At 44.4% G+C, this 22,049-nt stretch overlaps 1 protein-coding gene across 8 annotated transcripts in view; it reads left to right on the forward strand.

Annotated features, from left to right (window-relative positions):
* Nucleotides 1–22,049, forward strand: part of DPF2 (double PHD fingers 2) — a 763,557-nt gene that overhangs the window by 133,157 nt on the left and 608,351 nt on the right. For all 8 annotated transcript variants that reach the window (XM_069644977.1, XM_069644981.1, XM_069644978.1 and 5 more), the window contains exon 3: nt 16,841–16,948. In XM_069644977.1, the coding sequence (XP_069501078.1) occupies nt 16,841–16,948 (108 nt within the window). The remainder of the gene's footprint in view (nt 1–16,840; nt 16,949–22,049) is intronic.

The following is a 22,049-nucleotide window of genomic DNA, read 5'->3' on the forward strand; positions in this document are numbered from 1 at the left end:
CGTTGTTAAAATATATGTGGTGTTTTATTTTGTATCTTATTTTCATGAAACAAAAATACAAGACTTTAAAGATTATACAGGTCAGGTTGCAGCACAGCGAGAGAAAATCCCCTGTACTGACGGCTGTCACTCGGGAACGTTTCTCTAATGGCACGAACGGCACAGGCGGGCATCACTCTTCGAACGCGGTGTCCAAGCCTCCCGTGGAACCACCATGTAAAGGAACGATAGGCCACCAGCCTGTACCACCTGTGAAAAGGAATGAAACAAACTGTTTTTAAATGACCAAGATAAGTTTAATAAACGTTTGTTGTCAATGACAATTCTTGTAACTAATGGCATTCTGCACGGACAAATGCTATCTAGACAATGCACACTATTGAACGACTTAAATGCGTTACAATGATATGTAGATGTAATTTTGGATACAGTAGAAGATCATGAAATAGAACTGGCATGACAAGCAGAGTATACTTACTCGGATTACGAGGACGAACAGTTGCGCGAAGTTCGTGCAGAAGTACCATCATTATTCTCAACACGGCCCGTGTGAGGCAGGCTGCCCTGAAGTCTGGCAGCTCGGTGATGCATTGCGGTCGTGGCTCGCCTTCCGAAATGTAGGCCAGGCATCCCGAGTTTTCTCGGCAGCAGCAGTTCTCGTCCTGAGTTGGCATTAGCTCGCACCGATTGCATGTGCACCAGGTGGAGACGCCGTCAATTCGACTAGGCCCAGGCTCTTCATCTGTTGATTCGTCCTGCCAACTGCCGTCCGAATCCCCATCGTTTTCGCGTGCTTCCCTTTCCAGTAGTTCCTCCTCGGTATACTCGGGCTCATACATGTAGGGCATTATTGTAGCCATTGTGTGGTAAACGGAGTAAAATAATTTACCGAGATGGTACAGGTGTTCACACGGGCTACAAGCGGTGAAGGTAGCTGACCAGAGCACTGAAACGAGTCACAGAATACTCAAAGTAACACAGAGAGGAATGGAATCGAAAATCTGCTGCTGTGTCTTGTGAAACGGTCTGTTTATACTTATTGAGCAAAGAGGTGTCCTGCCATTTCCATGGCGACACGTCATTAGCTGAAGCGCAGCGAATGTTGACACGAGACGTGCTTTGGCGTTGGGAAATGGGCGCTAAGAGTCTGCTGATGACGGACTCGGGGGCGGGGGAATTGATTTAGTGCCGCAAAAGCAGGTCAGCCAGGGCGATGGGGGGAAAAGATAGGATTATCAGAAAATGGCGGCTCCCTGGTGCTTGTTTTCGCGTGCGTTTAATGGACGAAAACTCGGGTAAGGTCCATACGAAAGTTTTCTAAAATCGAGCCACTTAGGCTTAAAAAAACATGGCCGACCCGTAGGGACAATAACATTTTTTACTAGACCATGCCTTTAAGAAGGTGCACAAGAAAGAAGCAGAGGAAACAAAGTAGAATAATAAGGGGTGCAGGTAGCACCTGAAAGTGAAAGGTTAATAAAAGAAGAGCAAGGAATAAAGAGTGGCTAAAGATCAGAGTGGCCGTGCTTAGGAGGAGCAAAGAATTTGGTGTTTTCTACAGTCTCTAATGCTACTCCCTGAATGGATTGTATGTGAAAGAACTGTATATCCTGACAAGCTGAACTTGTGTTTAAAACTAAAAGGGGCCTAAGCTCTGGGCAAGCGAACCCTCCGAGGCCTAACAAAGTGGCATTCCTATTTTGTGGTACTGAAGGAACGGAATCTTTGAGAAGACAGGCCAAAGCTTGGGGAAGGGAACCCCAAGAAGCTTGAGGAGGAACTGTCTATTTCTTTTGGTTGTGTTTTGAACTTGGAAGAGTTAGTTTGGGGAAGGGAATCCCAAGAAACAAAATAGTGTTTGAGACTACTGCAAGAACTATGGAGAAGGTCTTATGAACAGCCCTTTTTGATTGAACTAATTTTTCTGAAACTGACCAACCTACACTTGGTGAGAAGACCACCTGAAACCAACCTTGGGTAGCTATTTTCTGTTGAGCCACTATTTTACTTTTAAGAGACTTCCTAACACTTTTTCTCAAACGGTGAGGGCAAGCATAGGTTTGGATACAGACCGATTTTTACTTTGGGCTTTCAGACCTAGACGGCCTTTAGAAACAGTAAAGGGAGCCATCCCTTTAGTGTTGGGGCCGTTAGGCATTACACTAACCAACTAACCTTAGTAAATAAAGGTTTTGAAACGAACATCTTTGAGTCGGTGTCTCTCTTGATACCATGCCTGTCTCGCAGTGCATACGTTTCTTTTACGCACCATACTATTCTCTCTCATGTTCACGGACAAACAATTATAGCAGTTATTGATAATACATTTCAACCGCCTCTTTCCGACTTTTGTTCGTCAAGGCGTACCTGAGGTTCTTTGATGCTGTTGATATGCGACTCCCAGCAGGGCCGATTCCGGCTGCCTCAAATTCCCCTACTTAAGCATCCAATGTTACCCCCAAAAGAGACAATCAATACTCTGGAATATCTGCATGCTGCCACGCAGCGGCTCACTGCAGACTGACAGTTCTGCACCACTTTGTGTCCGCTTTGCGGGAGAATGGGTTTTTAAATGTTGGTGGGCAGCAGAGCTTCCTTTCCACAAATGCCAATCGGGGGGAAAAGCACTCAGCAGCTCAGCACAACACCACCTTGACTGCAGACTGTCACTTCCGCACCAATTTGCACCTGAGTATTTAAGGACCAACCTAAAAAATGGTCTATAACTGAATAAATTTCTCTAGGAGGAGCATCCTTGTTTTTAATCCCCAAGAAAGACCCCTCTGAACTACGACCAGGCATAGACTTAACTAGGTGACAGTAAAGGACAACTACCCATTGCTTTTTATAATCAGAGACTTTGCAAGCACTCCAGGGGGCTCAAGTCTATACCAAACGATCTATGAGGTGCATACCACCTGATTAGTTTTAAATCTGGTGACGAGTGGAAGACTGCTTTGTGTATGCTTTTCAGGCATTTCAAGTATTGCGTCATGCTATTCGGGCTTACCAATGTCCCAGCTGTCTTTCAAAGGTTTAACAATCATGTATTTGCTAATCTATTACACAATTCAATGGTGGCATATTTGGATGATTCTTTGATTTACTTGAAAGATCATGCCACGTACGTGAGGTTCTGAATCTGCTGCAAGAACATGGATTACTCGTCAAGCCGGAAAAATGTATTTGTGACCCCTCTTGGGTACCTTTTTTTGGATTAACTGCTGAGTTGCATGCTGTCTGCAAGAGGCATTGAAATGGACCCCCCAAGAATCAAGCCCATCTTTCAGTGTCCATCCCGTAGAACAATCAAAGAGGTGCAGCAGTTTATAGGACTGGCAATTTTTACTGGAAATTCATTGTTGGGTTTTCTCACCGGTGCTGCCTGACACTTTCGTTGAAGAAAGCAGGTTGGAGCCGACAGTGAACATCCTATCCTGCTCTTTCCAAGACCTTGTCTGACAGGAACACTTAGCAAGCCAGATGGGCCAATTTTATTGCCCCTCCCCCCCCGGCTCCCCGCATATAAGTAAATGGAAAAGGTTTGTCATATGGTCTCAAAAATCAAACCTCAATCCCTTTTAATTGCTCGCCATCACTTATTCTTTTATACCTTCTTCAGTCACTCAACTATCATTTAATTTTGAATTCCTTGCTGGTTCTTCTGGCACCACTGTTAGCTGGCGCAACGTCTCAAAATAGTCTCCTGGTGGAGAATCTATCATCAAGGCTCGATGGAAGGAGTTCAACGTTTACACACACCGGTAACTAATCTGCCATGAAGTTGGAATCTTAACGTTGTGTTAAGTGAACTTATGTGTCCACCTTTCTAACGGATACATAAAGCTTCCTTAAACCACCTTACTTATTAAGTGGCTTTCCTTCTAGCCATTACATCTATTTGCAGAATTAGTAAGGTTCCAGCTTTCAGTGTTGGAGCCTTTCGTCACAGTACATAAGAAACTATGGAGTCTTAAGAACACATCCACGTTTTTCACCAGGGGGTTGCTTACTTTGGGGAACTGGCCCCCCTAACACTGACTTGGACTTTTAGCTCCCTGGGCCGCCATTCCTGTTTCAAAGAGGGCCCGTGCAGAGAAAGAACTCTGCTACTTTTGACACCTTTCAAGGTGGGGAAGATGGGTTGGCCAGGGACAGAGATTTCAATGGAAGTAGGAAGGTGAGAATAAAAAGGAATGTCAGGAAACGGGAGGTTGTGGGTAATTTGGGTGTGGTCCGAGGCAGAGTAGGTGGCAGACCACTTTTAAGATCTAAGACAGTGCGTAACTGTCTGAACCAACAAGACTGGGCAACAACGAAGCTGAGTTATGTATCTTGAAGACAGAAAAAGACATGCCGAACGAGCATGCGCCAAAGTCCAGAACGCTGATAACAGAAATAAGTGGGAATTCTTAGAAAAAATATATATAAATACAAAATCCTTGCTGCAAAAACCTTTTGTAAAGAACAAATTGAGAATGCAAGTTCTAGAAAACTGTTCGAAGTATAGGAAATGCGGGTTTGGGGGGGCCAAACCCACAGCCTTAGCCCATTAATTTATACTAGTGAAAATAGATTGTCCTGAAATACTTTTTGTACATTTTCCCAAAGTGGAATTGCCCATAACAAATTTCAAAGATGGCATTCTGACATTAACAGGAGCGTGATTAGGGGGAATCCAGTTCAACACCAGACCTCTCCTTTAAACACATCTCCAGTGAAGAAATTGTTAAAAATATTAGCTAATACCAGGCCAAGGTCATGCCTAGGTGATCTGTTACCAGCTAAAATCATACCAAAAAAAAAAAAAAGCAAGATCTTCACCCTGTTTCTTACTAGATTTACCAACGCATCCTTCACACACAGAGATGTGCTATCTGCCATTAAGGAAGTAGTAGTAACCACCCCCCCCCCCTTCTAAAAAGCCTGGCCTTGGCCCTGAGCAAATTTCAGACCAATCACTCCTTTCCTGCTAAAGATCTTCGATAAGGTGGCCACATTACAGCTAGAGACCCACTTTGAGGTGGCTATGGCCTTCCACCCAAAGCATTCGGGGTATAGATGTAATTCTGGGACAGAAAGTGCCCTGTTGGACTTAACAGTCCCAAATGCTGTAGAGGCTGAACAAAAGCAAGACCGGGCTGCTGATTTTATTGGACCTCTCGGCAGCCTTTGACTTGCTAGATCACTTGCGCATTTTCAAAATGCTGGCCACCACAAGGAACTGCTCTGGTCACACCATTGAGTGGATACACTGAGTGGAAGAAGTTTTAAGTTCTGCTGGGGTAATGCATGTTCTGACTCAGTTCATACTGAGTGCGGAGTTCCGCAGGGGTCTGCATCTCTCAGCACTCTTTAATATATATATATATATATCCTATGTAATATATATATATCCTATGTAAACTACTGGAGACAAAGGGCCTCCACTTCACTAACTTTGCAGATGATTTCCAACTCATAATGCACCTAAGTGTTGACTATACAGCCACTCTCAACACATCTATTCATCAGGGAATAGATCATTACCAACTGGATGTCTCAATAGCTCAACAACCTAGTTCATGATATTTGGCTCCATTGTAGGAAGAAACAGTTTAAACGAGGCTTACGCAAGCTTCAAAGTAGATGACTGTCTTATCACTGTGGCCAAAAAAGTAAAAACTTTAGGCACCATATTTGAGGCTTCACTTTTCTACGAAGCTCATGTCAACCATGTAGTCAGCAACTCACACGATCATCTCAGAGTTTTACATCAAATCAACCCTCTTGTCTCATTCAAGAACAGTGAAACCCCGGTAAGAGCCACAATAAAGCCTCAGCTGGACTACTGTAAAGCCCTATTTAACAGAACTAACAAGGAAAGTGTATGCAAGCTACAGGTCATCCAAAACAATGCTGTGAGGATAGTTTGTGATGTCTCTAGAAAATAACACATCACTAACTTCCGGAAAGAGCTTCACTGGCTGCCAGTGGAGAAGAGGATCCAATGTAAGATCCTGTCACTGACTCACAAATGCCTATTTGGTAATGCCACTGACTACCTGAAGCAATCTGATGCGATGTAGCCCCAGCAGGACGTTGCGATTTTGCTCCACTCAACGCCTTACTATTCCCTGCGTTAAACACTCGAGAGGAAAGGGCAGATCTTCCCTTTTTAGAGCTGCCAAACCATGGAACTCTCTACCGGTGAGCCTGTGCACGGAAGAAAAACGTATTGTTCTATTGTTCGAATAGACCCCCCCCCCCCCCCACTAGGACCTCCCTCCCCTTCCGTCCTCTTCCTGCTGAATGTCAGTGTGTGTATGTGCGCCCTGATGCCCTTGTGCTATGGCGCATTATAAATAAAATTAAATGGGAGACCAGCAGGATGAAGGAAGGAGCAACATACTGTGAAGGCAATTTCTTGAGAAGGTTAGGAATTGTTTAAAGATTGCAAGTGGTACTGTGTTGTGAGAGAGGGTAACAAGTGTGGCTAGGAGAGAAGGTGTAGGGTGTTTGTGAGTGAAACGAAGGGTATTTTAGTAGAAAGGTGGATGGATTGGTAGTTGTAGTGTGCCGGAGGGAGTTGGTAGTCTGGAGAAGGGAGTAGTAACATCAAAGGGTGGAGATGATGCTTGGAAGAAGTGGGAGGAAGGCAAAGGGAATAGATGGAGTAAGGTGGGTGGAGTTGGAAGGAATCGTGCAGAAAGGCGAAATGAAGGAACAGGGGGTGGGGGAGCATAGGGGCTGTGGAGGTGGGCATGGAAGGAAGTGGACCAAATCGGGCAGTGTCTATATGGCACATCCCAGTAACCCCTTTAGAACACCTAAACTCTGGATAGTTTAGGTAGAGTTAGAAAGCCCCTGAGGAAGTTCAGGTAGAGGCGGCAAAGCGCCTTTAGGTCTCCAATCCTAGCATAAGTAAAAACCTAGGGTGGAATCTGTTGTCTATACTAACCTGGGCTGTAGGAACTTCTGGGTTCGGGAGGACTGTGCTTTTTAAACGAGAAAGAGGAATGGCCCTAGGTCCCTTCAAGAATTTTATTTAAAAGCCTTTTACAGTATCTGAGCATTACGGTAATCTTTAAACCATCTGTGAATTGTATACAGCAAAACCATATTTTCATTGCTTTGGAATGTTAGAAGATTGGAAGCATTTACAGATTATAACAAATGGTGATATGTTAAAAACATTCTTTCCTCTGCGGTGTTTAAATTAAAATGTAGTCCTATGAGTTAATGTCCTGATGTTTATGTGGAATTATTCATGGTAAAAAGATTTTTATTTCTTTTGCATACATAATTTGCATTGCTTTTTTTCAAAACATTTTATTCAGCATTTTTGTTTCAGATTTACAGTGACAACATATCAGCATTTTCAACACAAACGGATCACAATACAAGTTCATTAAGTTTGGTAATGGGGTTAGTTCTGTTCATACTCACGGATTGCTTTGACTGTGGCTTGCTCATCCCCTTTTGATCAACTTCTCATTGGAGCCAAGGTGTTAGTGGGGGCCTTCTGGTAATTCCTGGATATTTCTTTGCATAGTCCATAAAGGTTGCCCAAGTGTTCAGGAAGGTATTCAGATTCCCTGAGTGTATTGCTGTTATCTTTTCCGCTACCACAATTTCCCAACATTTTGACCACCATATCGGGATTGAGGGGCACTCTGCATTCTACCAGATCCGAGCCATTGCTATTTTGGCCGCTGTCAGGAGGTGTTCATAAGCACGCTATCTAACCCGTGAGTGGGAATTCCCCTCCCCCAGTTCCTCCCAAGATTATTATTCCTGGATCACACAGGATTGTCAGCCCAGTGATCGCTTTAATCTGCTCTACCACCCCTCTCCAGTAGATATCTGCTTTTGGACAAGTCATAGTAGGTCGTACATGGATACCCGAGCTGTGCAGCCCCTCCAATATCCCGGTGGAATGTCCGGGTTGGATTTGTTTAGTTGTTCTGGGGGTGATGTAGTACCTATAGCAGACTTTATATCCCCCCCTCTGTTTGTGATGCACTGAGTGCTGTTATGTAGCCTTGTCCAGATCCTCCCCCATTCTTCCGTGTCTATTGTACGTCCCATGTCTCTTTCCCAATTAAGCATGTACTTTTTTTTTGTAGGGTCTGTTTTGTCAAGCAGGCGGTATAGTGAAGAGATTTTCTCCCTTGGAGTTGCCGAAGTTGGGGACAGTTCTAATGCCGTCAGGTCCCTAGCTCCCCCTTCCCTGACTATTTTCTGCGACGGCCAGTGTCACAGCTGGACATAGTGGAACCTCTGTCTCCTTGATCTTGAATTTTTCTTTGCATTGTTCAAATGTTATTGGGGTGCCCTCATCTAGAAAATCTGAGATCTGCTGAAGTCCTCCCTCCCTCCATGTTGCGAAACTTTGTGGGTGAGTTCCCAGTGAAAACTCTGGGTTGTTCCAGATTGGTGTGAGTGGGCCAAGAGTGCTTTTACAGCCCCATTTGTGGGCTGCTATTTTTCAATGCAACAGTATTTTTTTGTTGTTGCTGTGAGGGGACCTTGGTTCATCTGGGTTTTCAGGGTCGGCATGTGTGTAAGGTCTGCCAACTGAGATGAGCACCATGCTTCCATCTGTTTCCAGTACGGCTGGTCTGTTTTTTGGACCCATGTGAATGCGTGTGATGATTGTGCGGCCTGGGTATACCTGGACACATCAGGGACTCCCAGTCTTCCCACGAAGCATAATCTTCCTTGCAATCCGGTGTTTCTCCGTCCCCCCCCCCCCCGTTCCCCACCCCCTATATGCTTTTTTATTTTTAACATAATACTGAATATCCGTGTCATCTCTGAGAGCCTTGATAATTGGCAAATCTGACCAATTTCAATCTTGACATGTATAATCAAGATGACACTCTAGACTGCAACATGTGGATGGATACACTAGAAATCTGTCTTGATCTGTGTACTGTAATGGATTTCATTCTGTTGGTGGAGCACCACAAACGCTTCATGTAACCCGTTTTGCTGCAAAGCCTTTTGCGTGAGCTGTGACTCCACTGATGATTAGGTGACAGGAAATCAGGAAATGTTGTCTGGGCTGAAAGAAGTTATGCCAGTAGCAATTCCAAGTTTTATGATGGAGTAATATGAGAATTACAAATGCACTGGCAAAAAAGTCAACACTTTATTAATTCCTTTGGTTATGAATTCTGCCTTCCAGCGCCAAGTCCCAAGGGAGACTGGGCGGAGAACTGTGTTCTAGGAGTGGTCTCTGCCTTCGCTACTACTTTATTTGCATTTCTAAAGTGCCTAAGGGGATCAAGGCGCTGTTGCAAACCAGTTTCAGTGTACATATACTTGAGGAGGAAAACGGTTAACAATCAAGTGTGGAGCAGAAAGCCAAGCCACCTTGCTCCCAGTGTGGCAAGTCGGGGCAATGTTTAGGCAAAGAGCCAGGTTTTTAGTGATTGCCTGATGGCCCAAAGAGTTTTCTGCTCTTAGCGAGGGCGGAAGAGCAGTTCAGCGAGAGACTGCTACTGAGGGGAAGCTAGCACCTCCACCTCTTGAAAGTTCGAATTTTAGTGGTGCAGTGGTCATGGGTTGATCAGACAGGTCTGGTAGAGTTGGCTCTGACTATTGTTTTGGGACAAGTACTCTGGTGCTGTGATCAGGAGGCATTTGTGGATGGTGGTAAGGATTTTGAAGTTAATCTTTTCCTGAATGGGCAGCCAATGCGCCTTCTTTCTTGCTGATGATGTATGGTCTCTTTTGGTGATATTGTGTGCTGAGCGTAGTGCATTGTTTTGGATTACCTGCATTTTACAGATATTATTCTTGGATGTGCCTGCAAAAAGGGCATTGCAATTGTCTAGTCTTGCCCCAGTAACTGATCATGTGGTGGTGAGGCCGTGCAACAGTGAGGCATCTTGTTGGAGTAAGCAGTTGTCTGGTTGCGTTAAGTTTGGGCATGTATGCTGCTGACGAGGCGATTGCGCTGACTTGATTTGTGAGGGAGAGAGTGGTTTTCAGACTTTGAGACTGGGATTTTGATGCTGTCAATCAGGAAAGATTAATATAGAGAGGAGAGTTTCTTTAGCATTGCAGGTGACCCCACTACAAGGATCTTCGTTGTCCTTGTTTAGGTAAAGAGGGTTTGTTGCCATCCATCTCTGGATGGTTAGGTCGATTTATGTTCATCATAGTATCCTCTTCATGGGACCCTGACGGGGAGGAAAATTGGCGTGTCGCTGAGGTCAAAGAGGGGTTTGGTAAATATATTCTAGAGGGAGGGGGAGACACAGGACCTTGCAAGAAACCACAGGGAATGGGTTTGAGGGGGAGGGGCGCACTTGCCGAATCTGAGAACATTCTCATGGATCTCCCTTCAAGGAATGATGCGACCCAGGTCATAGATTCTTGGTAGAAGTTGGCGGCAGCTATGTGGTGGTGGCACAAGATTTTGTGGTCTACAAAGTCAAAAGCGGCTGAAAGGTCAAGGAGAAGGAAGAGGGCTATCTTTCCTTCAACTCTGAAATTATCAAGCTGATTTTTCAAGTCTAGCAGTGCTGACTCTGTTGCATGTCCTGGTTGGAAACCAGATTGGCGCTTTCCTAACATAGGTTTGGCTTCCAGGAAGGGTTGAATTTGGTTGTAGGCTGACCTATCTAAAATCTTCAGTAAGAATGGAACTGATAATCGGGCGGTATTTATTGGGAGCTGATGGGTCTAGGCTTGGTTTTAAGTAGGTGGAGGAACCATGATTCTTTTAGACTGGTAGGTACATGGTTGGCTGATCAGGAGGCGTGTTTATGAATCTGGTAAGGAACGGGGCTAGGACGTTGTTGCAGTCCTTGATAATAGATGCAGGGCACATATCACCTTTTGCAACTGCAAGGTTTCAGCTTTCTGATGATATTCATGGTCTCTACTTCCGAGAACCTTCTAAAATGAAAGGTTGGGGTAGTTGGGCTAGGGGAAGGGGGAGACCCAGGAAGTGGTGAGATTTTCTCCTGTAGGCAGTGTAATTAGCTCTCCTGGCCATTTGAATGCTTGAACACCACAGCTCATCTTTCTTAATAGTAGGTGAGGGGGGGGGGGGGTTGGGTGAGCTGGTGTCTAATTCTCAAAGAATGCAGAAGATTTCCTGTGAGTTAGAGCTGGCATTTGGGATTCTAGTATTGTAGGCAGTCGATTTGGCTGTGATAATGGCCGACTTGTATTCTCTGGCAATGTTATTAAATGCAGTTTTGGGTGTATTGGCTGGTGCCTTTTTCCAGGCAGCTTCAGTATGATATTTTTTAGTTCGTAGGGCCTTAAGGTCTAAGGTGAACCGGGCGATGATGTGGGCAACCGGCTTAGCTTTTCGTACAGCTAGTGGGGCAACATCGTTCACTGCCTTAGTTAAGGTGTTGGAGTAGATGTCTGCTAATACACTAGGGGTCTGTAGACAATGTGCTCCCGCAGGAAGGGGATGAGGTAGGGAGAGATGGTTTCTTAAGATATCTTTTGGGCACTACAAGTCCACTTTGGGAGAAGGCCCGGAGGTGCGTGCTGAGACTTGAAGGGTAGGAGTGTGAAGGAAAGGATGTGGTGATCTGAACAAGGGCATGGGGTGTTAGCCGCGATGGTAATCTGACTATTAAGGTCAGCCACCCAATCCAAAGTCCTAGCTTTAGTCTGCGTTGGTGCTCTGACACAAGTATAAGGCCCAGGTCAGAGAGCGCATTTGCAAGGGAAGTGGCATTTTGGTCCAGCGGGTCGTCGAGTCAAAGGTTTGAGTCCCCTAGGAATATCGATCTGGTAGTGGGCTCAATGTTACCTCCTACTAGTTGAAGGTCTTCAAAAGAACCAATAAGACCAGGTGGATGGTAGAAGTGGATAGAGATGGAGTCTGTAGGCGTGGATGAGAGTTTGGGGGTGGGGGAAGGGGTGGTAATAAAATGGTGGTTTCAGGGTTGTGTTATATATGATTTCAGGAGGTTGGGGGTGTCGGTGCTGGATGCACAACTTTATCTGCCTGTATGGGGATGGCTCCAAGATTGTGTGCATTGCGGTTAGGCGCATGGGTGAGACTAGTGGCATAGCGGCATGTGAAGGCAGATCGCACGGTGCTGTAGGCTGCCAGTCGCGTGTCCCTGTGAGGACATATTAGCAGAGTTCTGGGGCCTCGTGCGACAGGAGGGACATCGCTTTGAGGAAGTGAGTGTGTGCTGGTAGGGAGATTTTGTGAGCACACTACAGTGTGATAGATCAGGGTGTCAAACGAACAGCACAGCCATTAGTATCATGCACTACTACTGGCTTACCTTCACGTATATGGACATCGGGGGGGGGGGGCTTAAAGTCAGCGGTCCACAGCTGGGTATGGGCGGCGAGCAGCAGAGGGCTCCTGCAGCCTTTTGCCACGGCCGGCTCCACCATGTGGCGGGCTGGGGTCTTGGCATTTGGTTTGTGTGCTGGCAAAGTGGCTTCTTCTGGCTATGTGAGCCCTATGGAGGCTGTTCTTTTCAGCAGCTGCTATCTTATCAGGTGCAGGGGCATCCATTAGAAGTACCATGTTGCTTCGATCACAAAGGGGCTGTTGCAGAGACACTGGAGCAGTGTCTGTCCGCTCACCATGCCACACCCTCTTCCCCATATCTGCTGAAATTGACAGCAATACTGGGGTTGCAGGCGGTGTAGGGGTGGGAACGGAAGCCATGACCCCCTTCAACTGCTTTTATCAAGAAAGGCAAGCTCTCTGCACTCACTGCTTGGCTAGCAGTTGTAACACAGATATGGTTAGAAATGGTGCACTATGTATATAGTTCTACAGCACGTTGAGAAGAATGGGTTTGCGCTCACACTGCACACACACGTCATAGCAGACACAATTGCTGGTTAAATTGTTTGGTTTAAATCGACACCGTTGCAGCCTGACACGTGTTTCGAGCTTCCTGCTCTTCTACTGAGGCTGCATTAAACAAAATTGTATGACATGTTAAAGTAGAACCAATTATCAAATCAAAGTCAATAGTACGTCAAACGAATGGCCCAGAACCAAGGCAGGCAGGGCAGTTCGTGCGTGTCAACCAAAGTGCAACCAAAGATTGCATTGTATAGTAAATTATAACAATGCCCCTGCCCGAGCAAACATTTTCATGCACAATTACGAACAACAAACTTGTCTTTTCGAATCAACTATTCAAGCCACATATTTATATGTGGAAGAGATATATTAACAATGTGCTTTTGGTTTGGCAAGGTTCTATTGATTGTTTGAATGAATTTGTTGATTACCTAAATTCTAACAACTTGGGCATTCAATTTACACACACGTATAGGTTCACGAGTGTGATTTTTTTTTTTAGATCTCACAATCAGTATCTCAGATAATAAGTTTGTTACCAAAACAATTAGAAAGTCAACATCTGTGAACGCAGTTTTACATGCAACGAGTTGCCACAGGAAAACTGTAGTTTCCAACATCCCTAAGGGTGAATTCATCCAGGCAAGACGTAACTGTTTGTTGGCCAAAGATTTTGATGAGGAATGCTCAGTGATACGCCAAAGGTTTTTGGCTAGAGGTTATGACTCACGATCTGTAGCAAAAGCAGAACAAGAAGTACGAGTCATGAAGAGATGCGATCTACTCACACCGAAAATACTAAATGAGACCGTACACTCTCTCAGAAATTGAAATTTATTACTAGATTCAATGCAGACAGTTCAGTGGTCTACAATACTATCAAAAGGCATTGGCACATCTTACAACTTGATCGAGATATTACCCCATGGGTAGACTACTCGCCAAGCTTTATCTACACCAAGGCAAATAACATTAAGAATATCCCTTCTCCCTCATTTATGGCAATTCCATCACAGCAACATACTTGGTTACATCAACCTCCACGCCCTGGCTTTCATAAATGTGGGGGTTGCTCTATGTGCTCCCATGCATTAGAGACCACGTTTATTGACTTTGGACACTTGGGCATACACAAGATCAACTCTTCTATTAACTGTAACTCTAAATTTTGTATCTATTGTATTAAATGTGTTTGTGGTCTCCATTACATAGGCAGTACTATTCGTCCTTTGAAAATATGTATCAGGGAACACTTGTATTCCATTGCACAACCTGATTCTAAATATCCCTTGGCCATGCATTGGCAACGAGTACACCAAATGGATAACAAGGCAATGATCATATTTGCTGGAATCATGAATGTTTCCCTCGCACAACGTGGAGGAAACCTGATACTGAAACTCAGGCAATTAGAAGCTTGTTTGATTTGCCAATACCGTACTGTAGACTTTGGCCTAAACACAGACCATGAACTTTCTGTCTTCTTGTGATTCTATGGTATTCAGAGTTACCCTATTTGTGTATCTCAAGGATCTTCGTCAAATGTCTTTACAAATTGATATGTTATTTACAACTGCTGTGGTGATCAGCCAATTGCTACATGTGTTTAGATGATGTTTAGATAATACCCATTATGGCTTCTGTATAGTACCTATCATATATTAACAGACCTCCGAGTCACTGTCCAGTCCTATGGCTATGCTCCTGCATGCCCTACCGGCCCCTGCCTCCACAATTGCATTACCTGGTGATGACCCAACTTGTCAACTATGTTTCACTATAGTTGACATGGCCTCCTCTAATTTTATTTTGTGCGGTACGCGCGATTTTCACAGTCAATTTATTTTGGGTTTGGAACGCATCCATAAATCGGCATGCACAAATTTTAGTTAATTTATACAAAAATGTGTATAGTTTTCGATTTTCACACAATTAATATTGCGAACGGTATGCATCCATATACCGGCATGCGCGAATTTCAGAAATGCCTTGTGCTTACAGTGCACAATGGGTTTACATGAACATAATTTTAGATTTCTAATCTGACATTTAATTGCACACCTAACTTCGCTTTCTACTATTTTTCAGATCTTTTCCGTACTCGCTGCGTTCTCACAACACTAGGACAACATGGCGGCCGTATTTTTGTTGTCATTCCACCGGCACGCGGGCGTTTCTATTTTGCCTCTTCCCCTCTGTTTCAAGTCAAGTACGGACACAGAGGCCACGCGTTTGGCTCCATTCACTTTGACAGGCAGCGAACGCGTTGGTGAGTTACTCGTGACACTTTGCACATGAACCCTGCCCTCAAGCAGGGGTTCACATCAGTACTTATTATGCCTAGACGACCGCTGGAGGTAGTCCAGATTATTGGATAATTGATTTGTTCCTTTTGATTTCTTTCCCTTCTCTGCGCAATTACTACCTTTTGAACATCGCGCTACAGCCACTTAATAATTTACAGATATGCTGGCCGTGCAACTGCAAGATATTGGTTTACTAATTCAATTCTCAATAAGTGTTAATTCGGCATTCTTTGATTTTTCTTCTAATATTGGCATCCCCTTTTCTGTGTTTTAAGGAGCCCCCGATTTAATTCCACAAAAATTATAGCTCGAACCCTTGGTAAGCGGGCAACATTTTTATTTTCAATTTTAATTCCACTGTAGCAGTCTGGGTACTCATGAATTCCCGTCTAGCCACTGGTTAACTTTTTCTTCAGCTCCTATTACGCAATTGTAAAAATGTTTAAATTTCTTTAGTACACAGATTATACAAGCCAAGTTCAAGGTAAAACTATATTACCCTTTGATTTACACACGTGATTTTGGTTGATCACCATTGGCGTCCTTCTCACTAAATAATTGCCATTTTTTCTTTTCTTTTCTCTGTTTCCCTGAATGTGATATCCTTTTTCACCAAATGGCGTTCTGAATTGCAAATTACATTTTTTTTTTTGTACTGTATTGTTCTTATACATGCATTCGGTGTACCTGATTGTTATCATTTATTATACAATGCAATCTTTGGTTGCTCTTTGGTTGACACACCTTAACTGCCCTGCCTGCCTTGGGTCTGGGCCATTCGTTTGACATACTTTTGACTTTGATTTGATAATTGGTTCTACTTTAACAAACATTTCATACAATTTTGTTTAATGCAGCCTCAGTAGAAGAGCAGGAAGCTCGAAACACGTGTCAGGCTGCAACGGTGTCGATTAAAACCAAACAATTTAACCAGCAATTGTGTCTATTACATGTGAGAGCAAACCCATTCTTCTCATAGTTCTATTCCCTAGTGGGTAATATGGCAGGTTCCCACGCAAGCTCTCAGCCGCAGCCCATTCACACCCACCAAATTTGCCGTCTATGCGCTGTACCCTGCATGGGCCTTCTTCTGCCACTCTCTTCCTACAGTACGTTTCTCAGCATTATTTTGGTGGTGCAAGTGTCTATAAAAAGCCCAACATAAAAATGAGTGAAACAGAGCTAGCATTACAAACGGAAAAGTAAACAACACATTGCCTAATCTAAGAAACTAAATATTAGCAGTGTCCACTGAATGACTCTTATAATGTAGTCTGTTTTGTGTCTATTAAAAAGCATAATTGCTTTGGCTTTTTCGCATTTAGAGTGACGTGGTTTGGCGGGGCGGGTTCTGGATTTTTGCACGGCATTACTTTCTTTCATGCTTATTTCATATTTCTACCACTATTTAATTCCTTGTGGACTACCTTTATTGTTCCCTTATTTGGTGATGACCCCAATGTGGCAGAATAGTGACATGTGATTTCATGCAAGGGTATTGTTCGCACAATTCAGCAGAACAAAAATACGAATGCCGATCACTAGCAGGGTAGGCGGTAGGGAAGAGAAGGTTCATTTTGTTAAATGTGAATGTTTTGAAGGTTCTGAATGTGAAAATAAGATTTGATCACCTCTGGATTAACCTTTTTTGACAGTGAATAGAGGAAAGCTTTGAACCATCTCTGAAAAACAGCCACAAATGTGTGTTTTAAAAAACATTTCATCTTTTAAACAGGCATGTCAGCTGGGCAACTCTACTCCTATCCATCCCGACGTTGGAGGAAGAAACGTCGTGCGCATCCTCCTGAGGACCCCAGACTTATCTTCCCTCCCATAAAACCAGGTACAGAGCATCCATAGTCAATGTGCTGAACCACACTAACCTCTAACTGAAAGAAAAGTACTGTATTGTTCATGGTCTGTGGTGCTCCGTGTGCTCGTCCCCGGATGCTCGAGGTATTGGAGGGATGGCCCATGCTGATTAGGTGTTTCACTGGCTATGAATACGGCCAAAATGTCTTTTTTTATATTTTTGGGGTTAGTCTCTGACTGCTGTAATGGTGATTTAAGAGGTATGCTTCATTTTTTTATCATCCAGTCAATTTTGTCTGATTCCTCGCACCTTATGGAGCAGTGTTTTTCCATCATCACTACAGAGTAGTCATGCTCATCACAAACACAAATTATGAATAAGAGTGGAGGAACTAGTATTGCAGATATACTGACAGTGGTGATGCCATTATATATCTACATCAATAATAAGGAAAGCAGAGACAACCGTGGAATAATGCAATAATCAATACATTAAATCAGTTGTCGGGATTTCCCGTATGAAGGTGCACAGTTTTATATGTTGACTTGTTTTTAAAAAACTGTTCAGACTTTTCTGTTATAGGATATGTCTTTTTAAGGGAGAGGGCTTTGTATATAAATCATTTGACTCAAACGCCTTCTTCCAAATGAGAATCCAAGAGTGTGAAGCCTTATTTGTATAATGTTTCCAAATTCAATTCAGTTGGTTTTTATTGATTTTTTTGTCACATCTCAATCTGTTTCTTCTCTAGTTGGCCTTTAGGAGACGAGCTATGTAAAGGTTTTGGTGCCAGTGCCTCTGGTGTGGGGGCGGTTTGATCATGCAAGGCATCTTGCAAAGAGTGCTTTAAAACAAAGGTCTTGTCCAGAAGACTAAAAAGGAAGAGGGGTAAGCGAGTGATGTTATCCCTGTACCCAAAGGGAAAAAAACAAAACAATTTAGATAGATTGTAAGGGTATGTTACATGAGGCTGTCGGCTAACTAAAACCTTTTTAGAACAGCTTTCTGGATTTAGTTCCATAACTGAAAGTCATCACCCTGCGGTCAAAGTTACTACACAGCTGAACATGACACCCACCCATCGAACCCCCAGTCTCTGCTCTGCACCAATTGCGGCTGTGGCGAATGTAATGTTATGTTTTTTGTTTTTTTTATACTGCTCTAAATCACCAAGTCAGAATGCGGACTATTAAGCAAGGCTCTCACTGTCCCAGGGACCTACATTTACACCTCCTCATTCCACACATAGCTGAGGTCTCTTATCTTGACCTGGTAGGCAGGATGGTCGGTAAAAAAAGATCGACTTGTCGAATCTGAGAAATGTACCTTTAACAGTAAATGTTACCTTGCCACGCTAAGCTACATTTGCTGGACATTTTTGCTCAGCTCTAGGGAATCTGAAGTGTGGACTTCTGGACAAATGACCAGCTTTAGAGGTTAGAAGTTTTAAAGTTCTTTTTGGAGGTATGGCTTTTGAAACTGTGTTGGAGAAACTTCCACTAGCAGCCATTCACGCCATGGAATCTCTGTAATGGGGTCTGCCTTTGGCAGGTCCAGGATGCTTTGAGGAATACTCTTTGAAACTAGCTGCTTCAATTGCCTCTGCCCATCTGTGTCCAACAAACCTAGCCTCCCCAAGGGCAAACTGGCCATTATTTGACTTCACTGTAAGGCCATAGTCACAAATCGTCCCCAAATCCTTCCCATCCCCCCACCCCCCCTCCCATCATGACCTCAATGTGATGGTCCATACTAGACTCAACAATATTATCTAATCAGCAAAGTGGTCCATTTTTCTTGAGTATTTGGTTCATTGTGTACCGGAGTTCCCAGGGAAGTTGTGCCCCTTCCAGGCACATCAAGACCCCAAGGCTGCCTGCTGCAACTTTCCGATCCTCCTCAAAAGAAGGTAAGCCCCCCCTGGGCTATTTGCGGGCTGACCGCTGCACCAAAGCAGAAGCGCTACATAAATCTGCTGCTGCCACAATATCTCTCTTCACACATACAGCATTTTCCTACCAGCCGATGCTCGTATTGCTGTGATTGATGATCTGTTTGTGTGGAGATTCTGAAATAATTTGGCATGGAAAGCCATCTGAAAATGGCCGCCGTGATAGCACCTTGGTGCTAGTTTCCTGCTTGCTCCACTACGCCATGCTGATTTGCTAAACCAAACTTTATCTGAGCCTATCCGGGAGCTGGCAGGCGAACGCGGGCCCCCACCAAAGGCCCACGATCAAGGCCCCTGTCCTGAGCCTGTTGGAGCCGGGAGAAACGGGGAAACGCTCAGTGTTCTTGGGTGACATTTTCATTTGAAGCCGTGACTAATCACTCGTTATTTCCTACGTGAATGCTTAAACACTCAGATTGTCTCATTGCCCTTTCATCCCTCTGTTCTGAACACTGGAAGCTCCTTCTGTTAACATAAAGTTCCCATTACTATGTTCCCTGTGTTTAGCCCCTGTATTCTTTCTATTGCGATTACCTCAGCTATGCTTGTATTGATTCTATGCTATCGTTAGTCTGGCCGTGTTATCGAATAGAACTGTGCATGCTTTGCCTGCTATAAAGTGCGCGGTTTCTCTGATATCAACCCAGACCCCCACGTGCTACTACGTTGATCCTCATTGCACTGCTGCGCCTAGACTATTGAAAGCTTTTTACCATAAGATCTATTGGACCAGTCGTCTCTGAGACCCGCCTTTTAGAACTAAAAGTGCTTTCGCATGCTAACACTTATTTTTAGGACTGTGTAGAAACCCTAACTCGTGCTCCTTGCAAAGTTGGTGTACATGGTATCTGTTTTAGAAATCTAATCACCACCATGCTGCTAGCCCCCCCTTATACCACTATACCTTATTGTGGAACAATGTATGATGCGTTATTACACTAGCCAGAAAATGCGCACTCTTGGTTTTTTGCTCTGTTGCCCAACCCAATGCCCATTGCTAGTAAATGGTTATCTGCATTCGAGAACTAGTACACTGCCCTCCCATGTTAATTGTATAATTAGTATGTTCACAAGTGACGGACCATGACACATTACCTAGTTGCCCACGACATCTGCTTAATATTGGCCTTTTCCATCCACTTGCTGGTAGTGAGCAGGGTTAACCAGCCTTTATCGCTGCATACCACTGCCACTGTTCCAACCCTATGAATTGCCCTGAGGACATCCTAAAGGAATCTAGGAAACCAAACACAAGGCACTGTTACTTTGACAAGTGGAAGAGGTTCGTTATCTGGTGCCAGAGTAGACAAATCAACCCGGTTGATTGCACTCCTTCCACTATTGTTACATACATGCTCCACCTGCTAGATGCAGGATTGGTTTTTAACTCACTGAAAGTACACCTGGCAGCCCTGTCGGCTTACACCACTTCCCATAGCAAGGTTTTGTGCTGGAAAGTACCAGTAGTAAGCCTTCATGGAAGGAGTAAAGAGACTTCACCCTCCTATTTCAAACCCACCACCAGGGTGGGACCTTAATGTGGTGCTAGCCAAGCTCATGGGCCCCCCTTTCGAACCCATGCATAAAAGCAGTCTCAAACACCTGACTTATAAAACGGCCTTCTTAGTAGCTATTACGTCTATAAGAAGGGTCCGTGAAATTCAGGCTCTGTCAGTGCAGGATCCCTTCTTTACTGTCCATAAAGACAAACTGGTTTTACGCACACACCCTAGGTTCTCACCTAAATTTATATCAAAATTCCATGTAAACCAGCCCATCGAGCTTCCGGCTTTCTTTCAGGACCTGCAAAGCTCGGCTGAGGTGAAACTACACACCCTAGATGTGCGTAGGGCGGTCCTCTACTATGTAAATAAAACCAGACCGCTAAGAAAAACAGATCAACTGTTTGTCTCCGTAGCTACAGGCAGAGAGGGGGGATCGCGTCTCTAAAGGTGCCATCTCGAAGTGGATTATTAACTGTATCCAGCTGTGTTACTCACTCTCTGAAAGAACTCTGCCTTTCACGCCAAGAGCCCACTCTACTAGAGGCATTGGGGCCACTCTGGCTTTCATTGCAAATGTACCCCTTGAAACCATTTGCAAAGCAGCTACTTGGAGCTCTATTCACACTTTTACTCAGCATTCCTGCATTGACACCCATTCCAAGGCAGATACACAAGTGGGACAAGCGGTTCTAAGACACTTATTTGCTCATGACCCTTCTCACATCCCACCTCCTTCTTCAGGTACTGCTCGCTAATCTATGCACAGCATGTGATCTAAGCAGATTCCACAAGCCTCAGAAGGGATACATTACTCACCGTAATCGTATTTCTGATGCTTGTATCTGCTTAGATTTGCATGCGACCCACCCTTCCTCCCCACTGAGAGAAGGCGCATGATTGCTTGTAGTCTTACCTTTCTGTCTATCTGCTTGGATTATCTGTACTCACGCTACTCCTCATGCTACCTCATGTCAGAAAAAATACAATCTGTGGATCCTAGATGCCTGAGGGATCTTTGGTACAGTGGACGTCACACTAGGGATAGTATTACTGGCGCGCCCTGTGTCGACGCCCATTTTCGAGTTTCGAAAATCAAACTGTAATACTCCGCAGCTTCCACTAGATGTCGGCCTATGCACAGCATGTGAATCTAAGCAGATGCAAGCATCAGAAATACGATTACGGTGAGTAATGTATCATATATATATTTCTGATGTTTGTTAATCTGCTTAGAATCACATGCTGTGCATAGGTCCGACATCCAGTGGTCACTGCGGAGTATTGCATTTTGTTTTTCGTAGTCGAAAAGGGGACGTCGACAAGGCGTGTCTGTAACACTATCCCTATAGTGACGTGCGTTGTACCCACAATCCCTCACGCGTCGAGGTCCCTCAGATTGTTTTTTTCCGCCCAGTTTCTGGTCGCCTTTCGCGGAGCTCCTAGAGAGACATTGCTATACTTACCACGGACCTCGGTCCTTTGTCATAACTTAATATACTGGCAACGATCCCTCCCCCTCGACGTTGGCTGTGAAGCTGTTTCTCCGCCGAACTATTTTCGACGGAGAGGAAGAGCGGAGGATCCTTCGGCGCTGCCGAACACGTGGCCTGGCCTCGACGGCCAACTTACAGTAGGGAGAGTGGGGGTTAGAACTTTGTCTCTTCTCTTTGAGAAT

This window comes from Ambystoma mexicanum, chromosome 2p, assembly GCF_040938575.1.
Source record: "Ambystoma mexicanum isolate Mex_15411 chromosome 2p, UKY_AmexF1_1, whole genome shotgun sequence".
NCBI classification, from domain to species: domain Eukaryota; kingdom Metazoa; phylum Chordata; class Amphibia; order Caudata; family Ambystomatidae; genus Ambystoma; species Ambystoma mexicanum.